Source organism: Lepidothrix coronata, unplaced genomic scaffold (genome assembly GCF_001604755.1).
Source record: "Lepidothrix coronata isolate B3197 unplaced genomic scaffold, Lepidothrix_coronata-1.0 Scaffold6, whole genome shotgun sequence".
In the NCBI taxonomy this organism is placed as follows: Eukaryota; Metazoa; Chordata; class Aves; order Passeriformes; family Pipridae; genus Lepidothrix; species Lepidothrix coronata.
This window is the reverse complement of record NW_016690186.1, coordinates 296,256-320,361: the sequence shown is the minus strand read 5'-3', so window position 1 is coordinate 320,361 and position 24,106 is coordinate 296,256. Positions and strand designations below refer to the sequence as shown.

Below are 24,106 nucleotides of genomic sequence, written 5' to 3'. Positions count from 1 at the left end.
AAAGCATCCCTACATTTGTTCACACTCACTTTGCAGAGTTTAGAGAAAACCATGCTTTGCTGCAAGGAATTAGCAATTTGTCAAAGGACTCTTGTTCTAGCAATATATTGGCCTCTCAGTGATGATGGGTTTTCCCTCCTGGAAGCTTATTCTAATGGTGGGTTTGCCTTGTCTTGGATTTTTCACTGATTTCTATTATTTAAGTTGGAGCTTCAGCATAGAAGCAAAGCAAGTTCATGGATGCATGACTGACTAAAGGAAGAAAAAGATACACAGGTATCTTATCTGGATAGAATCTTGGAAACAGCACAGGAAGACTGAGCTAAGTTAGCAGAAGAATACTACCACTGAAAACATAGTTCAAGTCTTAGGGAAAGCCTAATTTTCCCAGACAGGCAGTGAACATGTTCTGAGCAAGGGACTGGGTCAATGTGCCCTCTGGTTACATTTCCAAAGTTATAACTGAATTGGAACTGGCATTAAGGATTCAACATAAGGGTTTATTTTGAGCTGTAGTAGGAGTCTTACAGCAAACTTAATATCCATGTTATTTTTAAATGTGGAGATCTTGGCCCATAGGATTTTATCTGAAGTGCTTTAATGTCTGATTCCCACTGACATCGGGGGGGTTAAGCATCTAATTAATGCTGAAGCCTAAGTTAATTTTGAAACTGGAATCAGGACATTTCACAAATTTCTTATGATGGATTTAACATGACTCAAATCCTATTGAGTTATGTGTTGCCTTTGCACCTTGTTGTACCACGGATCAACAAACAAAAGTGAAAAGTTTTGCCCCAGGGTAGAATGTTGGCATGTACAGCCAGCACAAGAGAAAACTGTATTAAGAAACAGCTCTCTCTGCTCCTGTGCAGCATTCTTTTCCTTCTGTGTGACTATGTGCCTCTGCTGAAAAGCGGTTCTGGTGAGCCTTATTTTTCTTCATAGAAAGAATCACAAGTGTTTTCTATTTGCTTACAATACATTAAACCTTTGGTCCACTTTCCTTCTTCCCTCCCTCCCTCCCTGTCTTCTGTCTCAAACATTTAGCTTAGGTGGTTTTCTAGGGCTTTGATGCTTTTAACTGAGGAAACAGCCTTGCATCGTTTGGCAGGCTGACCTATTTCACAATCACAGACAATTACGCCCACCACAGAGCAGCCCTTAATTCACAGCCAGGGACTGTAGAAGAGCTTTCCAGTGCACAATGATCCTCTGATGCCCTGGAAAGCAAGGAGCTATTCCCTTCTGTGCAAAGACCATGGCCTTGGGAAAGGCGACATGGCTACGCTCCTCCAAAGCTCAGTAGTCCTTTAAAACTGTTGCCAGCAAAGGCAAATGACAGCCACCTTCAAGCTGCTTTAATTTATACCAGGTAAACATATTGGCAAAGTCGCTTATTTCACCCTTCTGCTCTGAGGGCCAAGGACCTACATTTCCTATGATAAGTATGTGTGATTTTGTAAGTGTTTGTCTTCAAAAGTGCAAAGGGCACTTTCACTAATTTCATCCCAGGAAACCAAAAATGAGCAAATTAATTATATTAACAACTTATTTAATTAATTAGCACTTTAGCCAAGATATGTGGCATTTGCCTTTTGAGATGTAAAGGCAACCTGTGCTGTGGATGCCTGCTACATGCAGCCCACTGGATTGGCATCCCATTTTTCCTGTTCTGTTATCATGCCTGCCTTATAAAGTCATTTATTATGCAAATTGGCTACTTCAATTCCTTTTTCTGGATGGTGTTTGCATTTTTAAAATGCAGTGTGCTTATTAGTCAGTTTTCTTTAGCTGTCACTCAAAGTTACTGCATGACTTGATTCCCTGTTGGTTAAATAAAAAAGTAACAGAAAAGCTGCCAGTCAAGTTTACCAAGCAGTCCAACAATAGAGAAACTGCAAGCCCAGAATATTCTTCCATTTCTGTAATTATACACTGTGAAGAATAAGAATTGTATGATAGCCTGGCATTCCTTATGTGAGCTTAAGTGCTTACATTATAGACTTCTATTTTGAGGACATTATTACCATGCAGTAATAATTCAGTTCAGGTTGCTGATACCTAATACACATTAGTTTTTGTAGAGCTGGAGAAATTTGTTAATATTCTACTTGCAAATATGCCAATAAAACTGCTGCTTGTTTTCTAAAGATACAAAAGAAGTTTTTAAAGACAAGTGACAAATCCTTACCTCCATTCATCTTGAATATTTCAGAAAATATGGATTTAATCCAATTGCTATTTAAACAGCAGAGTATGCCAACAAGTACTGAAGTTCCAGAGGTGACTGTGCTGGAATCACAGAACCACAGAATATACCAGGTTGGAAGGCTGTGGCAATGGATTTGCTATGCAGGATGGAAGAAGTCCTGTCAGAGATGGACTAGTGAAGAAAAAGAAGAAAACAGCTCAAATGTTATAGAAACAGAAGTTTTTAATGTGGTTTAAACATGTTTTCAAAATGGCTTTTTGTATTTTCTGCAAGATTACTGTTTCTTCTTCCCGACACCCCCTGTGAGGGACTTGTCTCTCATACAAGGTGTCCTGGGAAAGTGTTCTGAGGTGTTTCTTATCGGTCCTTGTTAACCCCTTCCTGTTGGCTGTTGACCCTTTACCTGATTGGTTTTTTCTGTGCCCCTGAACTTGTGATTGGCCCCCTTTTGACCCTCCTAAAAGCCTTATAAACCCCTTCCCCACAATAAACTCTCTCTTTCGTCCGTCCTTCCCTGGTGGTCTGTGCGTGCTCCTTGCAGGGTCGCTGGGCCACGTGCAGGGGCAGGGGGAAGGGCATTCACCTCGTAGGTAATGGGGCTAGCAGCCTAAGGCCTGGAGGTCTCCCCCATCCCACTAATCCATCGGAGAAGGCACCCACAAGGATCACTGAGTCCAACTCCTGGCCCTGCAAAGGACCATCCCCAAGAGTCACACCATATGCCCAAGTGTATTGTCCAAACTCTTTTGAATTCTGTCAAGCTTGGTGCTTTCCTGGGCAGCCTGTTCCAGTGCCCAACCACCCTCTAGGTGAAGAACCTTTTCCTAATATCCAGTCTATACCTCCGTGACACAACTTCAGGCTGTTCCCTTGGGTCCTGTCTCTGGTCACCACAGAGAAGAGATCAGTGCCTGCCCCTCCCTTTCCCCTCACAAGGAAATTGTATAGTGTAGTGAGGTCTCCCCTCAGCCTCCTTTTCTCCAGGCGGAACAGACCAAGTGACCTCAGCTGCTCCTCATACGGCTTCCCCTCAAGGCCTTTCACCATCTTCATTGCCCTCCTTTGGACAGTCTCTAACAGCTCTGTATCTTTCTGATATTGTGGCTCCCAAAACTGCACACAATATTCAAGGTGAGGCCATCCCAGTGCAGAGCAGAATGGGACAATCCCCTCCCTCAACCAGCTGGCAATGCTTTGCCTGATGCCCTTCAGGACACAGTTGGCCCTAATGGTTGCAAGGGCGCTGCTGACTCATATCCAACTTGCCATCGACCAGGACGCTCAGGTCCCTTTCCATGGCACTGCTTTCCAGCACCTCATTCCCCAGTCTGTATGAAAATCCAGGGTTGCCCCATTCCAGGTGCAGGCTAGAAATAATAAATTCAAGTCACAATGTTGGATTGAATAATTGTGCTAAGCTTATCAGAGAAGATATTTTTAAAAGGCCCATAAGGATATAGTGAACCCAATTCTGCTAATGACCCATAGAATTTATGCTCATAAATACCTGATCCTCAAGTCTCCTTCAGATGAGGAAAACTATTGAAATTTTACACCTCTGTAAAACCAATCTAAGGAGAATTAGTTCACCTAATAGTTACTGCCAGTGAATTAGCATGAAACCCATTAGAAGTTTGTTTGCACAAATGTGAAGTCTTGAACAAATCTGTCACCACTGTGACAGTGTTATGAATGACATCTAAGGTTGGAAAAGCTCCAGCAAAATGTCTCTCATGCTCACCCAAAGGCAGGCATTCTCAGTATGCTTGAAAGATAGTGGTTAAACTCTGTTTTGGGTGAGCACAGGCACAGAACTTCACCTGCACTTGCAAGAGGATAAATTAAGCACTTCTTGATCAAGGATATAGAAAGCTGCTAGGTTGGTAAGAGTTTTATTTATATAGCTTTTGAGAAATGGAAATTGTGATAATTCTGAATTGTAACTGCGGTAGCCGAGTACTTGTACGAATGAAATCCCTGTCACTGCCTAAAAGTGTTGAAGGCTCATTTGAAAACATTCTCTCCTTGATGCTTTGACCTATTTTCAAAGCCCAGTTGCTTTAGATAGATTGAGCAGTACTCACCTGGCTTCCAAAATATACAAGTTGGGTTTTATCTTTTTAGTGACCTGATTGTTGAGGAAACAAGTTTCCAAAGATCCAACTCGGTGCTGATAAGCTAGCTTGCAGTGCAGGCATGGACTGTGGTGCTGGCTCATGGGCAGTGGTGCTCAAGTCCACTGATAAGCACAGCACCGATGCAGACAGCTAATTCGTTGTTGGAAAGTTTAGCCGAGGAGCCTGCTGCAAAGTGGTACTGAGGTGCCATTGGAGGCATGTTCTTTGTGGCTATGATAATAGACTCTGCTTTAAAACTCCTGGGTTCCTCCTCTTAAAAAGGCTTTGTACATTGATATTTGAGGCAAATCATTCAGTTCCTTTTTCCCTGGTTCATGCAGCAGGTAAATGGATGTCATACTGACATTCTTCATGAGCTATTTTAAGGATAATGTAATGACTACAGAGAATACTAAAATATTTTGAGAAAAGATGTTAGATCTGCAAAGTATTGTTAAATGTCCTATTCATAGAAAACGCACATTCTGGGAGCTAATATGTTGCTCAGCTTGAAGAGCTTAGAGGAATACAATGGAGCTATAAGAGGAAGTTTTGTCACCTCTTCAGCATGGATAAAGGAGAGGGAGTCTTATACTGGGGACAGAAATAATGTGTTTTACTAACTGAATATTGTCAGACAGCGGTTTTTGTACACACATCACTCGCATTTCCCATAAGCTTCTAAGATATGCAGTTTATGAACTCTTTGCACTGAGAATAATCTGTGTTGAGATCATGCCTATGACTTTATCTATTTTAATATTAAATTATGAATTTATGGATCTGGATGCTCTGTGAATAGCATTAATTATTTTAACGCAGACAGAAATATAATGTGACAGCAAATAATTACAAATAAATTCCTGCCTTCTATGGAACTTTATCTGATTACTTGACTATTGTATTCAGATTCTTCTCACGTCATTATGAGAAAGAGAGGTAATAAAAATGTATAGAGACACAGGGCAGGGATTATTCTGATAACATAATTCAGCAAATAGGAGAGCTAGTCAGAACAGAAGAAAGTGAATTGAAATGCCCTGGGTAACGAAGGCTTCTTTGGAAAAAGCAGGAAGAAGTGAATACCCTTGCTAATTTGACAGTTACACAAGCAGACCTTTGTCCTCAATATGACATCTCATATTAAAATATGAAGCAGGTAACAAAAGAAAATTTTCCCTAAAATTAAGGAGAATTTTAGTTTCTTATGGATTTCATTGCTGTAGCAGGATCTTTAAAAAAAAAAAAAAAAACAACACAGAATTATTTAACAGGATTTTGAAAAGATCTGGCTATTTGAGGAAAGCAGATGAGGTGGCCTGGGGGGGAAAGCCTGAAGAACAACAAACAGGTATGACCTGTGTGTGACTACAAATAGTCCAGAAACCAGAGCAATGAGTTGGTGGGACAAGATGCTGCCACCAAGAGAAGAGAGCATGACATTAGCTGTCTGGTTTTACAGAGGACCACAACACATTCCTGAACCAGGCAGCTATGATCTCAATACTCCTGTCATCAAGGGGTTGTATCCAAAAACAGAGGCCTGGGCTTGTCCCATTGCTGGGATGAGCATGGGGACTGTGGAGACACCAGATGAGGTGGGCATAGGGAGGGAGGAGGAGGGCTAAGGATTTGGAGCACCTCTACAGAAAATAAGTACAGGAGCTGGGAAACCTATGGAAAAGCAAGAAATATGAGGAGCATTGAGAAAAGAGTAGTTTGAAAACCTTGCACATGAAGTGACAAGGAAGTTACCTCTGGCAAATTTGGGAGGGAGGTGATGCTGAATCCTTTTAGGGTCAGAAGCAGTGGAAGGAAAAAATGCAGAACTGAAATGGACAAGATGTTTAAGCTATAGCTTATGGTTATTTTGGTAGAGGAAAGGAAGCATTGAGTATCTGACCAAGCATAGATTGAATCACAGTCTTGCCCCTCGATAAACATTACTTTTCAAGAACAGAATAAGGAAAATATCTATATAACTTCATATTCATATACCGTTCTAATCATAATCAAGACAAAATCTCTCTGTCTCCTGCCTCCCAAATCAGGTTAAGATTATATAAAAAAAAAATTAATAATTTAATATTCTAGGTTATTGCAAGAGTGTTGCAATAGAAAAATAGCAATAGAAATATGTTAAATTCAGTAGGGCATAACCAGGCCATGAAGCACTAAGAGTTCAAACTAAATACTAGTAGCTCAAAATATAACTCATTTTGGTATCCTGACATTAAAACTTGTAGAAACATAGAGACAATCTACATCCATCCTGAATGGAGTTCTGATTAATGTGAAATATGTCTTCCCACCAGTGCCTGAGTGTTTGGGGAAAGTTATTTTGCATTTGCTCTAGTAAGAACTGCAATTATTAAAAAAAAAAAAAAATAATTTGCCTATTTATTTCATCTCTCTGTGGAAGACCATGTACTCAAATAGATCGTGGCACTTTTTTTTCTGTAACTGGGAATCTGAACTCCTTGAAGCATATTTTCATATTACCTTTCAAATCTTGAAATGTGATATAAATTTGTCATGGTGTTGGTTTTGATTCTTTGTTTGACAGTGTATTTGTGGCATGGCTCAGAGGGCTTTCTATGAACTTTTTTTTCTAAAGAGTAGCTATGTTTATAATTGACTGAGAGGAATGAGTTATCTCAATGTAGTAGTAGCAGAGATAAGCTTTCTTCCTGCAGTCTGAATAAAGAGTTGTTTACAGGCGCACATCCAAACTACCAAAGCTGAAGGGAAATAACATAACCTTCCCCCAGTCATGGGCACACACACTATCCCATTTCCTCTCCAAACCAGAATTAATAAGGTGGACCAAAGTAGAGGCATTTTGCTCATCTGGTATATTCACCAGTAGGTTTAAAGCTACTGCTTCAGGGCTTTTATCAGTTGTTGAGAAAAGACTGGATTTTTATTTCAAATTGTTTAGTTAGGTTACTGTTGTAGATTGAATACTTGTTATTCTGTTTGTTAAAATGTTCCAGTGATGTTAATTGATAACTTCTTGATCATCTTCAGTGTCAGAAAAATACCTTGTTAATCTGCTGTCATACCGTATTAAAAAAACAATAAATCAAATAAATATTAGGTATGCAGCTGACTGGCATACCTAATGTGTCTGCAAAGAATCTGATTTAGAGTCATACTACTATAAAACTAATATCCATTTATTTGCTTTTTGAAGTACACGCTCAGTAACCTCTAAAATATAATCTGAGTCTTCGAGTTCCATTTGCAGAGCCCTCTTTATGTTCTATGTCCAGCCTTAGCTATATCATCTCCAGTTTGGAGGACCCAATTGTGGACGTCTATAAACACAGAAACATTAATTTTTAACAAAATATTGGAGAAGCAGATGAGTCCTAGAAATGCAAAGTACCTATTAATATAGGTTCTTCAAGCAGCAAAAATAATGAAGCCTCATTTCCTGCCCTGAAAATATATCCAATTTTTTATCAGATCCCCTGAGTTGCCACAATATATTGTTCACTCACTGCCTTATTCCTATTTCTCTCTCATGACTTTGGGTTTGGATGGCTAAGAGGCAGTATCTGCTGGGATTACCTCAAAGTTACATCTATGTGGATTTGCCAGCTGCCAGAAACATATTTATTCACTTACTAATTGGTCCCTAGCTGTTGCAATAAAAATGCCTGAAGGCATAAAAATGCCTAAAATTCAGGCATAAAAATGAAATGCTTGAAGTCTGTTTTACTTTAAGTGGGAACATTTCTTTGGGCCCTCCTCTAGCTGCTGTTTTCCCTGAATTTCACAGAATTTAGTATCTTTCAGACATCTGTTTCTTTGTCAAATTCTGTTGAAATCACTTGGTCATTCTTAACAATGACCATGGAGCAGACTGATGTGCAGATGCATAAAGAAACAAATCTAAAAATTATAAAAGAAAAGATGCACATAACTAAAAAGAAGTATAGATTAGCCTGACTTTAATTCAGTATAAAATAATAGAAATGTCAACTGTGTACTCAGGTAACAAAGAATTAGAAGCTAGATAGTAGAATTCTGCAAACTTTTTATTTTTTTTTACTCAGGTATTGTTACTCAGACCTGTGATAATTCATTGACAAGCTTACAAGTTAGAATGATGACAGCAACAATAATGAATAATGTAAAAATATTTTTTTTAAAGTTCATAGGACTTAAAATCACTTGAGATCTTGAAGTAGGAATGAGTAGAGCTCATATAAAGTGGGCTAAAATCTGTCATCTAGATGTATACTAAAATTAAGAAAGAATGAGTGAGGAAGTGCCTAGTAGCACCTATTAAATACCTGTCCTTGCTCTCATCTTGTTTGGTAGCCTTATGGATGACAATGCATATTATTTGCTGGCTGGGTTTCCAGTGACTGGTTACGTTTTTCCAGGCTTTTGCACAGAGATGCGAGCGTAGTTAATATTCTTTAGTATAACTACCATCACAGATTAATCTGAATAATTTGGTCAAAATTATCGCAACCAACTAATTATGTTTTAATACAGAAAAGTGTATTTGACAATCATAAACACAGATTATACTTATAGGCTGGGAAAATCTCTGTCTTAAAAATCAGTAATTCAGAAGATGGCATAGCAGCCAGCAGATAGAAGGGCTTTTTTTTGTGAGATCCCAGTGTTAAGTTGTGGCCTTGAACCTTATATTGATCCACGGATGAAGAGGAAGAAAAATACACAGTAGACACACTGAAGTGATCATGCCACTGTGAACACCAATAATACCACCACAGAACTGTGCCCTGTTGTGTGTCTCACACTTCCTGGAGGATGGAGCTACTGAAGGAAATTCAAAGTTGAGGAATTAAATGGTCCCAGGGGCCATGAATCAACCATTGATACATAAGTCTTTTAGGAACTGATGAGCCCAGAATATTGGGAAAACGTTGAAAAAGTAACTCAATCACTCTCTCTGGGTACTTATACATAAAAAAAATGTTTAATGACAGGAGCCAAGGGAACTTTTCAGTCTTCTAGACAAGCAGCAGAAATGGAAATTAGATTAATTTAAACTTGCAACAAGGTGTAAGTTTTTGGCACAAGCCACAGATAAATATTGGAAAAGCTTTTTGGAGGAAATGTTGAGTCATTATTTTGCTCAGTGTCTTAAAATTATGCCAGTTTATCTGTCTGCATGTAGTATATAACTGTAAATATACCATATATAAAAAATGTACAGAGACATGTAATATTTACCCATGTATATTGTGTGGATATATTCTAACTATATCAGAAATACGTAGAAATATAGCTGTAGAGCTTTGTTACTGATAAAGAATAGCTTTGTAACTAATATTGAAAACAAAGACATAAATATGAAATCTAAAAAAATCCAAAGCTGGGCATGAGCTGGAAGCTGAATTAATCTCCAGAATACACTTCAATTCAGTTTGTTAGACTTTGCTTAAAGTTACATTGTCTCCACAGTAGGTGAAACCATGAATTTTCTTTTGGGATGAAGGAGAAGAGGTTAGTGATTGTTTTTCCACTAACAGAAAAATAAGTCTATTTAATGAATTATTGTGAAAATACAGTTGAACTTTTTCAAAGTGAAAGAAACATGGCAAAGAGTGAGGACTATAATATTTCAGTTTGATCCAAGGGAAACTTCTACAGCATCATGTACCAGGCAGAGCTAACAGCTCCAGTTTTCCCTTTGCTAAGAGGGATTGCACAAATACTAAATTGATTTCCTTTTCAGAGTGATGATAATTGCTTTTTATCCCAGAGCCCCATATCAGACATTATCCTCAACATCTCTTCATAGATGAAAAGCTTAGAGAAGCTTAAAAGGCAAACACAAAAAATGCTACATATATAAAATATTTCTTAGACAAATTATATCAAATAAGGTACTAACTTCAGACTGACTTTAATGTGCAAGTGGGAGAAATATCAGTTGCTTAATGAGGGCTGAAATTTATCCCCTTTCAGAAAGCCAATATGACCCTATAAACCACTGAAAGCCAATCCTAAAATTATGATTTAGGGAGATTTAAGGGGAATGATAGCCCCATGCTATCTTTTTTCGTGGAGTCAGTATTTTGTTGTCAGTGTCCTTGTCCCATCCCATTGATTTGTAATAAAACTTAGTATAAGGTATTTGGGATATTTTTCATGCCAAAATTCATCTTGGCTTCTAGTCTTCTCTGTGTTGGCTGCTGGCCACCGCTAGTGCAATATCTTAAACAAACAAACAAACCAAAAAATCTCAAGATATCTGGTGTATCTGAAATACTGATTTAGCCCTTCCTCTTCCAAATCTCAGCAAACATTTCTAGAGCCAGTGTGATACTGCTATTTGTATTCTATGATACTCACCATCTCTTGAAAAAAATACTTAGAAGAGAGAGTTTGAATTTGCCAGATACTATTTCAAATATGTCCCACCATATTGCAGGCAATATGATCATTTCAAGCTCTTTTGCTTGTGGGATGCTGGTGGAAAACACGTCAGAAGACTTGGTTAATCGTAAAAATATGTATCTTTCACAAGCTCATTGCAGGCTTAGGAAAATTGTCTTCAGCTATTTAAAATTTGTTTTAAAGTTGCCTTGTCCATGTTGTTGACATTTCTATGGAAATTCAAACATTCTGTTCTCTTCCAACATTTAGTCTTTAGATAACTGAATATACAAATGTTGTATTAATTTAGAAATATCTGCTTGGACATACCACTAGTCATCAAGTCTTCTTTGTACATTATACCCTGGTCTCTATAGTGTCATTGCATCTTAAGAAGGGGAGGAGTTATCCTCCCCAAGAAAGGAAAAAAAGAAAGAAAGAGAGAAAGAGGGAGAGAGAAAGAGAGAGAAAGAGACAGAAAGAAAGAGAAAGAGAGAAAGAGAGAGAGAGAAAGAGAGAAAGAAAGAAAGAAAGAAAGAAAGAAAGAAAGAAAGAAAGAAAGAAAGAAAGAAAGAAAGAAAGAAAGAAAGAAAGAAAGNAGAAAGAAAGAAAGAAAGAAAGAAAGAAAGAAAGAAAGAAAGAAAGAAAGAAAGAAAGAAAGAAAGAAAGAAAGAAAGAAAGAAAGAAAGAAAAAGAAAGAGAGAAAGAAAGAAAGAAAGAAAGAAAGACATGTTTCTAAGGATGCCCTGACATTATACTCTTTCAAGGGTACTGAGGGCTTCTAAGTGTAAAACTGATGTCCTGGAAACCTTTAATTTTAAAATTCTGATGGTCCATGAAATATTATGATGAATTCGTTTGAACCCTACAGAAATTCAGCCAATTCAGTGGCTGAAAACCAAAGGTAGATAAAGTCAGACTGAAAAAAATGTACATTTTTAAAGTCAAGGTAAATATCCTTTGGAAGAATGTTTTCTCCCTTGTTTTAAACTTTTGAATTCTTAATCACTTGTTTGAACACAAAGGATTCACTCAGTGTTCATAAGGCAATGCTCTGTGGCTTGTATTGCGTTCACACTGATTGCAACTGTGCTATCTCACTTAAAATATATTTCCATATCTATGAAACACATTACGGAACTATGAATTTTTTTCCTTGTTTCACTATAAAAAAAAATAGTAAATTGGTTGTGACTAAGTTACACTAAAAAAATGTTGATATGTACTTCCTTTTTCAGAATTTATACTATTCTCTACAGACATAGAAAAATTGTATATGTAGTAAATTTCTAATTCTCTTGGGTACATTCTCCTCCCTCATCCTTTCATTAAATCTCAGGAAATAATGTGACAGCTTTTATATTCACCGACAACCAGTTTTTGAGGCAGCCAGTGCTGCCTTGTAGGGTGCTGGTAGGTGGCAAAACACCCTTCAGAGGAAGGAGGGTTTACATAAATTTGAGGTGTATTCCGTGTATCCCTGTGCAAGGAAAAAAACCTTTTTCTTGAGCAGTCCTGGAATGAGAAGGTACAATCTGGCCCCTCAAGCAATGACCATATGCGTGGTTTGTGCATGCAAAAATATATTGGCATGAGGTGATTAGATGTGACGTGTTGACCTTGGATTGCACTCAGACACCCACCCAACTGCTCCTTTACTCCCCTTGCTCAACAGGGAAGGGTAAAAAAACAGGATAAAAATCCTTGTGGGGTGCAGTAAAGGGAGATCCCTTAGCAGTTAACATCACAGGCAAAACAGACTCAACTTGTGGAAAACCTATTTACTATACTGCCAGTGAAAACAGATATGGATAGTGAGAAACAGAGGTACAAAATAAAACAAGTTTTTCCCCCTATATCCCACTTTTACCAACATCAGCTTCACTCCTTCATCCCTGACCCTTCTGCCTCCCCATCCCATGTGGCACAGGGTGATGGGCAATGGGGGGGTTGCAATCAGTCAGTAACAGTTTATCTCTCCTGCTCCTTTCTCCTCACACTTTTCCTCTGCTCCAGCATGATCCCTCCTACAAGATATAGTTCCTTCAAGACAAACCTGCTCCGATGTGGGCTCTCCAGGGGCCACTGTTTCCGTATCCATGTGCTGAAGGGTGTATATCTTCTCCCTCATGGTCCTTCACAAGTGGTGGGAAATTACCTGCCCCACCATGGTTCTCTCCCACAGGGGCTTGGAGCACCTCCTCCCTTTCCTTATTCTCTCACCCTAATGTTTATACTGCTGTTCTCATGTCCTTCTTTCCCCTCTCCTCTGCCTACCAGGATTTTTTGCTCTTCCTTAAATATTTTTTCCAGAGGTGCTACCATCTTGGCTGATGGTTTTGGCTGTGTCCTGTGGTGTCTCACTTTGGAGCTGGCTGGAAACTGGTTGGAGCCATCTGTGTCTGGCATGATGCAGGTCCCTGGCCTCTCCTCATGAGGCCACCCCCTGTGTCCCCATGCCAGCACTTGAGCATAGACACCCAGTACATTAGAAAACAGTTTTATGGAGAATTGATTAGGAAACCAATACTATTTCTGGCACCACCATGTTTTTACTTCAACAGATTTATTTCCAAATTTTGTACCTTTTCAGTTCTAGTTTTGTATTGTTGCTTTGAGAGTTTTTATTTGGAAGTTTTAATTTCTTACCATACTTTGATGTGTGGGTTGAGCCCACACCTGCAGCAGCCCCAAGACAGCCACTAGGGTCTGGCAGGTCCCTGCCCTGCAAGCTGGGAGGGATAGCATACAAACCTTTGGACAGGTGATACAATGACTTTACAAAAGAAACAAATATTAATATTAATACTAATTTTCTCCCTATTCATGCTTAAACACTCTTGTAGGTTAAGTACAGTGTATTTTTTTTTAAAAAGTTGTATATTCCTAAAAAAAAATAATTGTTTTCATAGAAGATTAAAATCGTCTAAATGGCATTTACTGTGTACATCTTTTGTGGGTTTTTTCACTTGAATATTTTTCCAAAGCATTGCCAATAAAACAGTTCCAGTTGATCTTATTAGTGGCCATAAAATGGAAATCTGTGTGCCTGGTTCCTACAAATCACTCAAATATACCAGGATAAAATTTGTTCAGAAGCTGCCTAAGCAAAGCTCAACAGAAGAGTATAGGCAGAATCACAAAAATGTGGAACAACAGAAAGGCATTTCCTCAAAACTTATGTTTTAACAGGATTTTTACAGGTATAAAATATAGTATAATACAGTAAACTATATATTTTTCTCTTTCTCCTGTTGGGTGGCAGGGACAAGTGCTACTGCAGCTGGTACTGACTTCATGGAAGGTGTCCATATACGCAGTACATTGGACAGAGCAGTGCAGGTGGAGCCTTCTCCCATAGATGGTGCCCTATATTTAGCTTAGCATTATGTTGTCATGATGTTTCTTCTCAAGAGCTAATGGCAGGGGTTTTGTTCTGCTTGGGGTTGCTGCATTCTCCAGATAATCCCTTGATTTCTGTAAGCTACTTGCAGCAACCTCAAGGCATTGAAAGCCTGAGAAGAAATGTAGAAATCATGGAAATGAGCCTGGAGTCAGTGGGTATGTTTGTGCTGCACATACTTCACTGGAATAGAAGTTACCAAATTGCCTAACAGACGAGTCTAGCTGTGAAAGTACGGAAGTCTAAGTTTGGATTCCTAACAGGCAAAATGATTTCATGGTTCTTGTTGTCCCTGCATGGCAAGTTGACTCTCTTTATCTGTGTTGATTTGATTCATAGTTTGTAAGAGAACTCCTGAAATACACCAAAGTTTGGGTAAAAGAATTAGTTTGGAACTAGGGGCAAGGCAAAGGGGAACTGTTCTTGATGTTATCTTGAAATAAAATTATGACTATCATTCATGTATTTAAAGCTATGACCAGGATTGCTGCTCTGCAGAAGTTTCTCAACATTATGTCTAACAGTTAGATTTGCTAAGATGAATATTACCTTGAGTGCAGTAAGAGATAAATCATTAGACAGGTGTCTTGTAAAGACCCTAAGAATCTGCTCAAGATACGTGCAGTAAGCCAAACTCTTGTCAGTTGACCTGGGTTGTCTATGCAGAATCCAAACCACTGATGGTAAAAAAATAGGAGTAGGTAAAATAAGTAAGGTTGAAAGTAACATTAATATATAGAATGTTTCTAGAGTTCCGAGGCAATGGTAAGTTGTTGTGGTGAGCCAAATGAAAGAAACAGCTGGAAGCTGTCTCACCAGTACTATCTATAGAAAGCAGCTGAGAGGAATCATGGGATTCCTATATATGCTAGCATGTTCTATGATAATTACATAACACGTAGGAGAAGTAATATCAGGCATAATACTGACTTGAATTTCAACAAGGAAGAGTTCCTGTCACCCCTTATGCTGTTACCCTGCCTCGGTATACTGTGGGAGAAAGCTGAGCTGAATGTTGGCAAGCTGATGAAACCGTCTATGCTGCCCTGAAAATCCCTGTCTGTGAATGCAGCCTGTGGCAAAAACTGGAAATGTGAACTACTGGAGACTCATCCTCAGACACTGACAGTCCCATGTTTGTGGGTAGCAAACAGTCTGAGTGTAAAACTAGAGAAATGGAATGTTACAGTAGGGTAGCATTTCTTTCTAGACAGAATCAGATCTAGTGGCACTTAAAAAAGAAGAACAAAGTCCTTTTCTGACCTCAGGCAGCTTATTTCAATTGAACAGAATGCTTTTGATCTTGATTTAGGGCAGCTAATATATGACAAACTTGCTGACATGGGAAAGTAATAGGATTATCTTGGCAACAAGCTTATGAGGGAATAACCCAGGTGAGGGGGAGAGTTTATATTATTATCCCTTTAGATAATAGGAAAGCATAAAAAAGGTAAGATTCGTCTTTAGGTTTCACCTCACAGTATTGGTCAGGGAGTGAAACTCATGAGCATGAAACACATACTGATGACCTGGACATTATGGTCCTTGATGTCATCAATAGCTGCCCTTAAAGCATGCAAAGCGTCCTGTGTACTAAACCATGTATGGAAGCACAGTATGTACACCATGCCATACATTGCTGTACTGTGTATGGGAATAAAAGAATTAGTGCAGAAACCCATAGACAATTGTCAAGCTGCCTGCAAGCCTGCCTCCATGTGAATCTCTAGCACAGCAACATAGCAAAAGTTGTGTAAATACAGCAAGACATTTTCTGAAGCTGGAACGATGCAGTCATGATATGCTATTTCCTACAGGACTAAGATTCAAATATTAGAGAACCTTGGCTTTGATTCAGAGAAGCACCTGGAAGCTTGGATGCATCTATCAGCACCTCTCCAGCTGAGTAGGAAACTCATAAAATAGGCTTTCTTAAAATAATGTTTCATAGTCCCAGAACCCAGAAAATGTTGTCATGCCCAGATGTCCTTCTGCATTTGGTATTCCTGCTTTTAGATAAGTTTACTCCAAGATACGGTGAGATGAGCACAAGTTTAAAAGGAAGGATGAAGCAGAGACAGACACAGTTGGTAGTAGTTTGATTTCTGAAATCAGGTTGAATGTTAAGGAGCATTTTCTGTGATCAGTTCATCCATTTATATGCTTTCCAGCTGACTCAAGCTGTTCTGTACTTATGCTATATAGGATTTATGGACTGATGTGATTAGAAAAAAGTGATTTATGGACTTGAATATGCCTTTACTATCTCAAGTACAAATTAGGAGTAAAATAAAATTACTGTGAGAATGAGACCTGTATTTTTTTCAGCTACACTCCAGTCTAAAGATTATATTGTGGGATATCATGCAAAGGTAGAGGTGTTAGCAAGATACAACTAAGTTGTGAATTGCCATGCAGAGATGTAATATAGAAAGCCCCTATGTGTTGTGAGCAATTCTATTTGGTTTGCCCATGAACAAAATATTTCACTCAGATTTCTCACAAATACTGTTGAGAAGAATTTCATTGGCTCTCCTGTAGTTATTTGGGCTCGCTTGCTTCCCTGAAATCTTACATTTGTGAATGTATTCATCTCTGTATACATTCTCTTTTCCCTCACATATATTTGCTTTCATTTGTGAAAGTCATGTTAGTGGGTTTTTTATCTTGTCTCTAAGGAGGTGTAGCTCATTGCAGTGTATCAAATTTTATATTTAAATTATCAGTATGGATATGCCTCACTCTATAAAATGCAAACACATCTTGGAGAAATTAATAATTTCCGGGGGAAAAATTAAACTTATAATTCAGTCAAGGCAGTTCTGTTCTTTGTTTATCAGACAGATAGTGTACTATCTTAAGAATATCTGAAACTCATCTTAATAAAAAGTTGTCATTCCTTTATACAAATAACATAATTAAATAATACAAACCCTTAACAGAATAAAAAAGGTTAAACTGTATTTTTCACTCAAAACAGATTATAATTAGTTCCTAGCAGAAAGTTGTCTTGATACAATCTATTATTTTCTCACTATTCTGACTGTTGTTGATGGGCTAAGCTGCAAAGTGGGTACATACAATCCCACTCCCATTCATTGCTACTTAGAGTATGTCAGGTGTCCATTTTAGAAACAGACGAAAGCATCATTTGCCTGATGCAAATTGTAAAGTGATGCTTTACCTATGGAAAGCCTGTATTTCTTTCCTTTTACAAACAGAACTTTAGAGACCAAATCACATACTGTGGAAAAAATATTTGAAGGTTCAGCTTCAGAAAAGAAAGAACCAGGAACATGTTTCATGCTTCCTAAGGCCATTTTAGAGAATTTTCCTGTTCTTTCAGCAGTCTGTAAAGGATGAGCATACAATTGCTTGTGTATATATTCACTGGGAATGGCTATTTAATCTTAATTTCTGAGATCAAGACCCTAAATACAAGACTCATAATACAAGGCTGTCAAATACACCATAAAGCTGCTGCAGCACCCAAAAAGTGTACATAGGCTGCAGCTGAGCAAGCAGCAAAGCTGGTTCTTGTTCCTCATGAATGGTGGCTCCACAGATCACATCCAATTTCTGTACATTTCTGGGTGGCAAATAAGCCTTCCTGACTGCAGACTTTAACTTCCTGACTTGTTAAAGTTTTGGTTTGACAGTAATAGGAATTTATTTTAGTTCCTCTTTTGAAGTAGGGATAAAGAGGTTTATCCAAATACATACTCAGCAACTGCATCAATAGGTTCTAATTAATGAATTATCCATTCAGTGCTACAATAATTCACTTTATCTCTGACCACTCCCCGTGAATTACTGATATAGTGACATTTATTAGCAAACTGCCATTTGCATCACTTTTACATTATTGTTTTCATTATTAATTTACTTTTAATAATTCTTTAGTGCTTAGTCTCATCAATAAAGAGGAACAGATGGAGCCTATGAAGTGCTTAACCTTATCTTAATTCTATATCCCTAACACCATTGCCAATAGCACAAGGGTAGATACACAATACATTAACTGACAGTTCTTTCCTTTTGTACATTCCCTTGTCTCCTTTCTCTCCTGTTTGCCAATATCCCTGAGTTTGTTCTGTAAAAGCAAAGGATGATTCCCTATTAATGACTATTTAAATAACAGAATTACATTACTATTGTACTTGCTTCTTTCTGTCCCAGCAATGACTATGAATTAATTAGCATTGGAACACTGGAAATTCCTATGAATTTACCATTATATTCTGTGTGCATTATTGAATGATTTTACACTTCCTAATGCAAAACTGATGATATCTCTACAAACCTCAGGGGGAGTGCGTGAGGTCATTAAAGTTACATTTGCAAAGAAAACATGCGGATTTCTCGCTCACATTATTTTTTCCTGTGCTGATAATGCTATTTTTGAGCTTTTGTTCAGAGTGGCTCATTTGTATTGAAAGATTCTTTTACCCTCTATCCTATTCATCTACCTTTCCAAACTTTTCACTTCATGAGGGAAACGAACTGTGTTTTTTCAATAATTAAAACATTCCTACAGGAAAACAAGAACTTACATTTTCAGATCGTAGTGTTGTCTTCAGAGATAACAAACACAGAAGGGCCGCCCAGTGTGAGAAAACATACATACAAGTCAGAAATGAAAATAGCAATTTACACCATGTCTTCTTCCTGTCTTCATTGCTGATAGCTTATTTTCTCCGTGAAGGAGGATTCCAGCAGTAACGCTGGTGTTTTGTCATCCAGGCATCTACGTGGGGAATAAAATGATGAAGTTTTGTTAAAAATTCTCCTTGGAATCCTAAGTTTGCTCTATATTTCTGCTGATTGTTTGTTATTATTTTTAAAACAAAGATATTTTAAATTCATGGGAGCTCACAACATTATTAGCACCCTGCCGGTGACTGAGGGAGAAACACTGGCAAATACAGTCCCTCCTGAAAGAAGTTAATCTCTCTGTACTACTTACTGAGCAAAATCTTGATGTGTTAAACCAGGTGAATTGCTTAAATAGAATTTTTTCCGTCAGAATCAGGTAGTATTTCCATAACCTACATTTTTCTGTTTTAAAATAACCTCTTTTTTTTCTGAAGTAAATAGCAATATGTATTTCAGCTTAAATTTACCATCCTATATTAATAAAATTTCATAAAATTTATAATAGTTAAGTAATATATTCTTGAACAGGGAAGAAAAATCCTGGCTATACATCCAGAACCAAAGGTTGTTGAAATGATTAAACAGCTTTTAACAGCAGACAAAAGAAATGTTTTCTTCATGTCAGTTTGATTTACTTCAATAACTAGTTCAAAGTTAAGGAACTGCTTAGAAATAGAATAAGCTGAAGCATCATTATCTTTAAATGGTCTATGAATAAACTCTCAGTCTGGGATGCTGAGACTTATGAATTCATTCATTAGCTGTATGTAAAATTAGGTTTGGTAATAAACCAGTTTTAAGTATAAATTGTTTGATACATTTTTCCTCTGTATACATTTATTGCAATTTTATTTAAATAATAAATACGCTTGAAAGGCTGGGATTTCGCATTTCAATTGCAAATCCCATTTCCATACAAAGCAGGTTGATATGAGTCGTAAGTAAATAAAAATTAATCTTCTAGTAAAGAAGAATTATTATCATTTCTAACAGAATGCTGTGTAAGTATTAAGCATTTGAATAATTATGCTGAACTATACCACTTCTGAAATGGGAATGTAAGGTATGTTTCTGGTAGTGTATGGAAGTAACAGATTAGTTTAAAAATTAGATTCAAACTAACTTTTTTTTTTTTTAATTTACCTACAGACAAGAGTCAAAGTCCCTTGAGGAGAAAAGAATAACACACATTAAAAATAAATATAAAATGGTCTTTTTAAAAAATAATTGTTTTACAGTTTTTATATTTTTGTATTTTTTTATATTTTCACAGAACTAATGTTTGAAATCTTATGAGAAATAATTTCATATTCAATTCTTTAAATAATTTTGAAGTTTTACCAAAATATTATAGTTTAGGGCCTTGTAAGTAGGCAGTTCTGTGATGTATGGGAGATAGAATGGCTGTATTGCTATATTAATCATAAACCCCTACTTTAGGAGCATCTTTACTCAGAATTTTAATTCAGTAGACAATTCCAACATTTCTAAAATAAATTTAATTTCCAGCTGAAAGAAAATAAGTTTTGAATTCTGTTTAAAATATAAAAATGGGCATTTTTTTTCCCTTAGCAAGAGTAAAGCAGTCAGTTTACATTTTCATGTAACAAGAGTTACATAAATTTATTTTTAAAATGCAGATTTATGCTCACATTGTTATTGACTTATTTTATATGTATATGATGCTGACATTTTAATTAGAAAGACTTAGTTGCTTTATATTAGATTTCCTTAATGATTTATCAAAATCAGAAAATTCACATTCTTTCTTGAAAACAATAACGACAGCAGGTCTCATTAAATCACAGAGCTGACAGAGACACCCATCTCCAACTTGCTCAAAGTTGTGAATTAGTTAATTTGTTTCAAATGTGTAATTGCTAGAGAAGCGGTTCAGAGTGTGGTTTGATGGCGACTCACGTTTTTGTGTATCCAGCATTGTAAGGGCAATGGAATCTCAGCTGTTGAGGTCTATTTCTCTGAGCTAAAGGAGAAGGAAGAGGTTTTATTATGTCAATGATGTAGAACGTATTTAAAGCAGTAAGGATCTCACCGGTTTCAGCCAACCACTGACATACTAATTATGCCTTAACTGCATCTCCTGTTTCCTCCTAGGTCTTACTGCTGCAGCATCTCTCGTATCCCTGGCCTGGGCTTTGGCTTCCTACCAAAAGGCCCTCCGTGACTCCCGTGATGACAAGAAACCCATCAGTTATATGGCTGTTATAATCCAGTTTTGCTGGCATTTCTTCACAATTGCAGCAAGGGTCATTACTTTTGCTCTGTTTGCCTCAGTTTTCCAGCTGTACTTTGGGATCTTCATCGTGTTGCATTGGTGCATCATGACCTTCTGGATCGTTCACTGCGAGACAGAGTTTTGCATCACTAAATGGGAGGAGATAGTTTTCGACATGGTTGTTGGGATAATCTATATCTTCAGCTGGTTCAATGTCAAGGAAGGAAGGACACGCTGTAGGCTTTTCATTTACTATTTTGTCATCCTTTTAGAAAACACTGCCTTGAGTGTTCTCTGGTATCTGTACAAAGCCCCTCAAATCTCTGATGCATTTGCCATACCAGCACTGTGTGTAGTGTTCAGCAGCTTTTTAACGGGCATCGTTTTTATGTTAATGTACTATGCCTTCTTTCACCCCAATGGACCAAGGTTTGGGCAGTCACCAAGCTGTGCTTGTGAGGACCCTGCCACTGCCTTCACCCTACCCCCAGAAGTGGCCACAAGCACGCTAAGGTCCATCTCCAACAACCGGAGTGTCACAAGCGAGCGGGATCAAAAATTTGCAGAGAGGGATGGGTGTGTGCCTGTGTTTCAGGTGAGACCCACCGCACCATCCACACCTTCATCCCGGCCACCAAGGATTGAGGAGTCTGTCATTAAAATTGATCTGTTCAGGAACAGGTACCCAGCATGGGAGAGACATGTGTTGGACAGGAGCCTGAGGAAGGCAATCTTGGCATTTGAATGTTCCCCTGCTCCTCCACGGCTACAGTATAAAGATGATGCCCTTATCCAGGAGCGCTTGGAATATGAAACCACATTGTAAACAAAGCAAAAACACGGCTTGAAGAAGCTCCAGTGTTACAGTCCAAATTAAGGGTTGACAGTAGGGCCGTAGGAATAACTAAACTGTGTACTACAAGTAGAGAAGCAAGCTCTAGTGTTCTTAGTCTGGCTATCATCATGATTATCATTTGATCCACTGTGTGCAGTCTGTCTGCAGGACACTGATACAGCAGCATCATCTGAAAGCCTAAAAAAACTTTGACCCACACATACAGATCAGTTACTTCAGCTGGGGAAACTCACCCACGACCCCTTGCTGCTATGAAACTCTAACTGCACAGTACTTACAACCAATCAAGAGCTTTCAACTTCAGCCAGTAGTGCATTTTATTTTAGAAATTAATGATTGATATTTCCATAATCAATGGCAAAAATAAACAAAAACATACCTTTTCAAAAATAACAAAACTAGCACACAGTGTTGCTGTTATGAAAACTGTTTTCTGGGGAAAAAAATAGGAACATAATAGTTTTCAACACTCCCATAAATCAACCATTAAGGTTAGGTTAGGTATGCAAAATAGTTCTTAATTAAAAAGATACATTGTCATGTTTGTAAGGCTGTCAAAGGAAAGTAAACTAAATTTTGATTAATTAGGTCATAAAAATTAATACTGCCAGAACTGTTTGTTTTCTGTAGAATTTCAAAGTCTTTTTAAAATAAAATTTAACTTCTTGATGTTACTTTCAGCAGAAATCCTATGCAGCTCACTTCTGGTTTTCAGAAGAAATAAGGAGCTCTAACATGTAGTGATATACATTAAATGATAATCATGATTCAGTGTTCAATTTGCAAAAAAAAAAAAAAAAGGTGAAAGAACAGGGAAGTATAGTTTTCACATTCTAAACTTTTTGGAGGACCCCATTCAGACATTTCAGAAGAAGCTACAAGGAGATGAACACACTGAGACTTCTCTGTTTCAGGACTGAGAATGCATGATTCAGTGTGTGAATGTATGCAGGGGTGACAAGAGACTGTGACATGCCATACCCTTCTAGTGCCAAACATTGTATAACTGCAAGGTTGATATTGCCTGAGGGACAGATAACAAGTGGCACAAGCCCTACCAGAAAAAGAAGCAGGGAAGACCAAACAAGTTCTCAACATGTAGAGACAGCTCTGATTTTTCCCAACCCAAGGTGAAAGTGGTGTCTTTTAAAGGCTTTCAACCACCTCTTAGTAAGTATATTCACAGAAGTATAAGAAAGTTATGTGGAAGAGTCTCTTCTGCCTGTTCAAGACTTTTGTCCAGATGCGTCTAAAAATTACGTTGAATCTCTTGTAATAGAGTGCTTTGCTGCAAGCTTTTGGGTTTTAAATACCTCCCTAAATCTAGTCAATGGTATTATCCTTCATGTTAAAAGTATCCCCTGATGGTGCTTTCAAATGCATTAAAGGTGCAAGTCAAAATTTGATAGTATTTTTTTTAAATCTGGTGCAGAGTGAAAAACTCATGGATTATTTCAATATTTTTGTAAACTAAAAATATGGTATAAAAGGTTACTTTTTATAAACCTCAAATCTTTTAATACATTTCATTCTCTTTATAGCTTAGATTTTAAGAATTGGTCCATGAATTTTATCAAATGGCTTTTTCAGGTTGATGTAAACCTGGTTTTCACACATTATGGATTTGTTTTGCAGTGTAATGCTATATGAAAGCCTACATGGGTACTTTTAGAATACCCTATAAACTGTGGATCCTGTTTCAAATGTAAGTGGCTTGTAAAGACACCAAGTGATTCCATAAGAAAAAATTTGCTATAACTATTTCCATCCATTTTAGGAGAGAGAAGCAGAACTGAAGAGTTGTTGTTGTAAATGGCATTGTCAGAATGGAGAAGACCTGATGATTGGTATTGTAATCTTCACTGTCAGATATATCCAGTGTAGTCACTGCTGTATATGCTGCTGGATTAATTTCAGTCTTTCCTATTATGAATATTTGTACTATGAAATGGCCAAGGTTACACCGACTATGTTTATTTGTATGCGTTCAATTAACCATTTTTAATGTTGACTTTTTTTATTAGTGAAATGTTCGATACCTGTTGTTCTTTGCTGGGGCAAGTTCCTCAAACAAAAAGAATCTGTGAAAGTGCAGGAATCTGCAAGGCAGAGGGAACTTTACACAGATCAGAAAACACCCATGCTTCAAGGGTTTCTTAGGTATTTTCAAATTAAGCAGTAGCCAACTGCCTCTATAATAATTTTTTAAATAAAACAATTTTTTGATAGTCCAAACCTGAAGCTTTGTACAAAG

At 37.6% G+C, this 24,106-nt stretch overlaps 1 protein-coding gene across 1 annotated transcript in view; it reads left to right on the top strand.

The window, feature by feature from the left end:
- The window catches only part of XKR4 (XK related 4), a 218,558-nt gene extending 194,667 nt beyond the window's left edge, over positions 1 to 23,891 (top strand). Inside the window, exon 3 of the mRNA XM_017830994.1 lies at positions 20,876 to 23,891. Coding sequence (XP_017686483.1) covers positions 20,876 to 21,822 — 947 coding nt within the window. The 3' untranslated portion in view covers positions 21,823 to 23,891. The remainder of the gene's footprint in view (positions 1 to 20,875) is intronic.
- Positions 23,892 to 24,106: the final 215 nt, after the last annotated feature.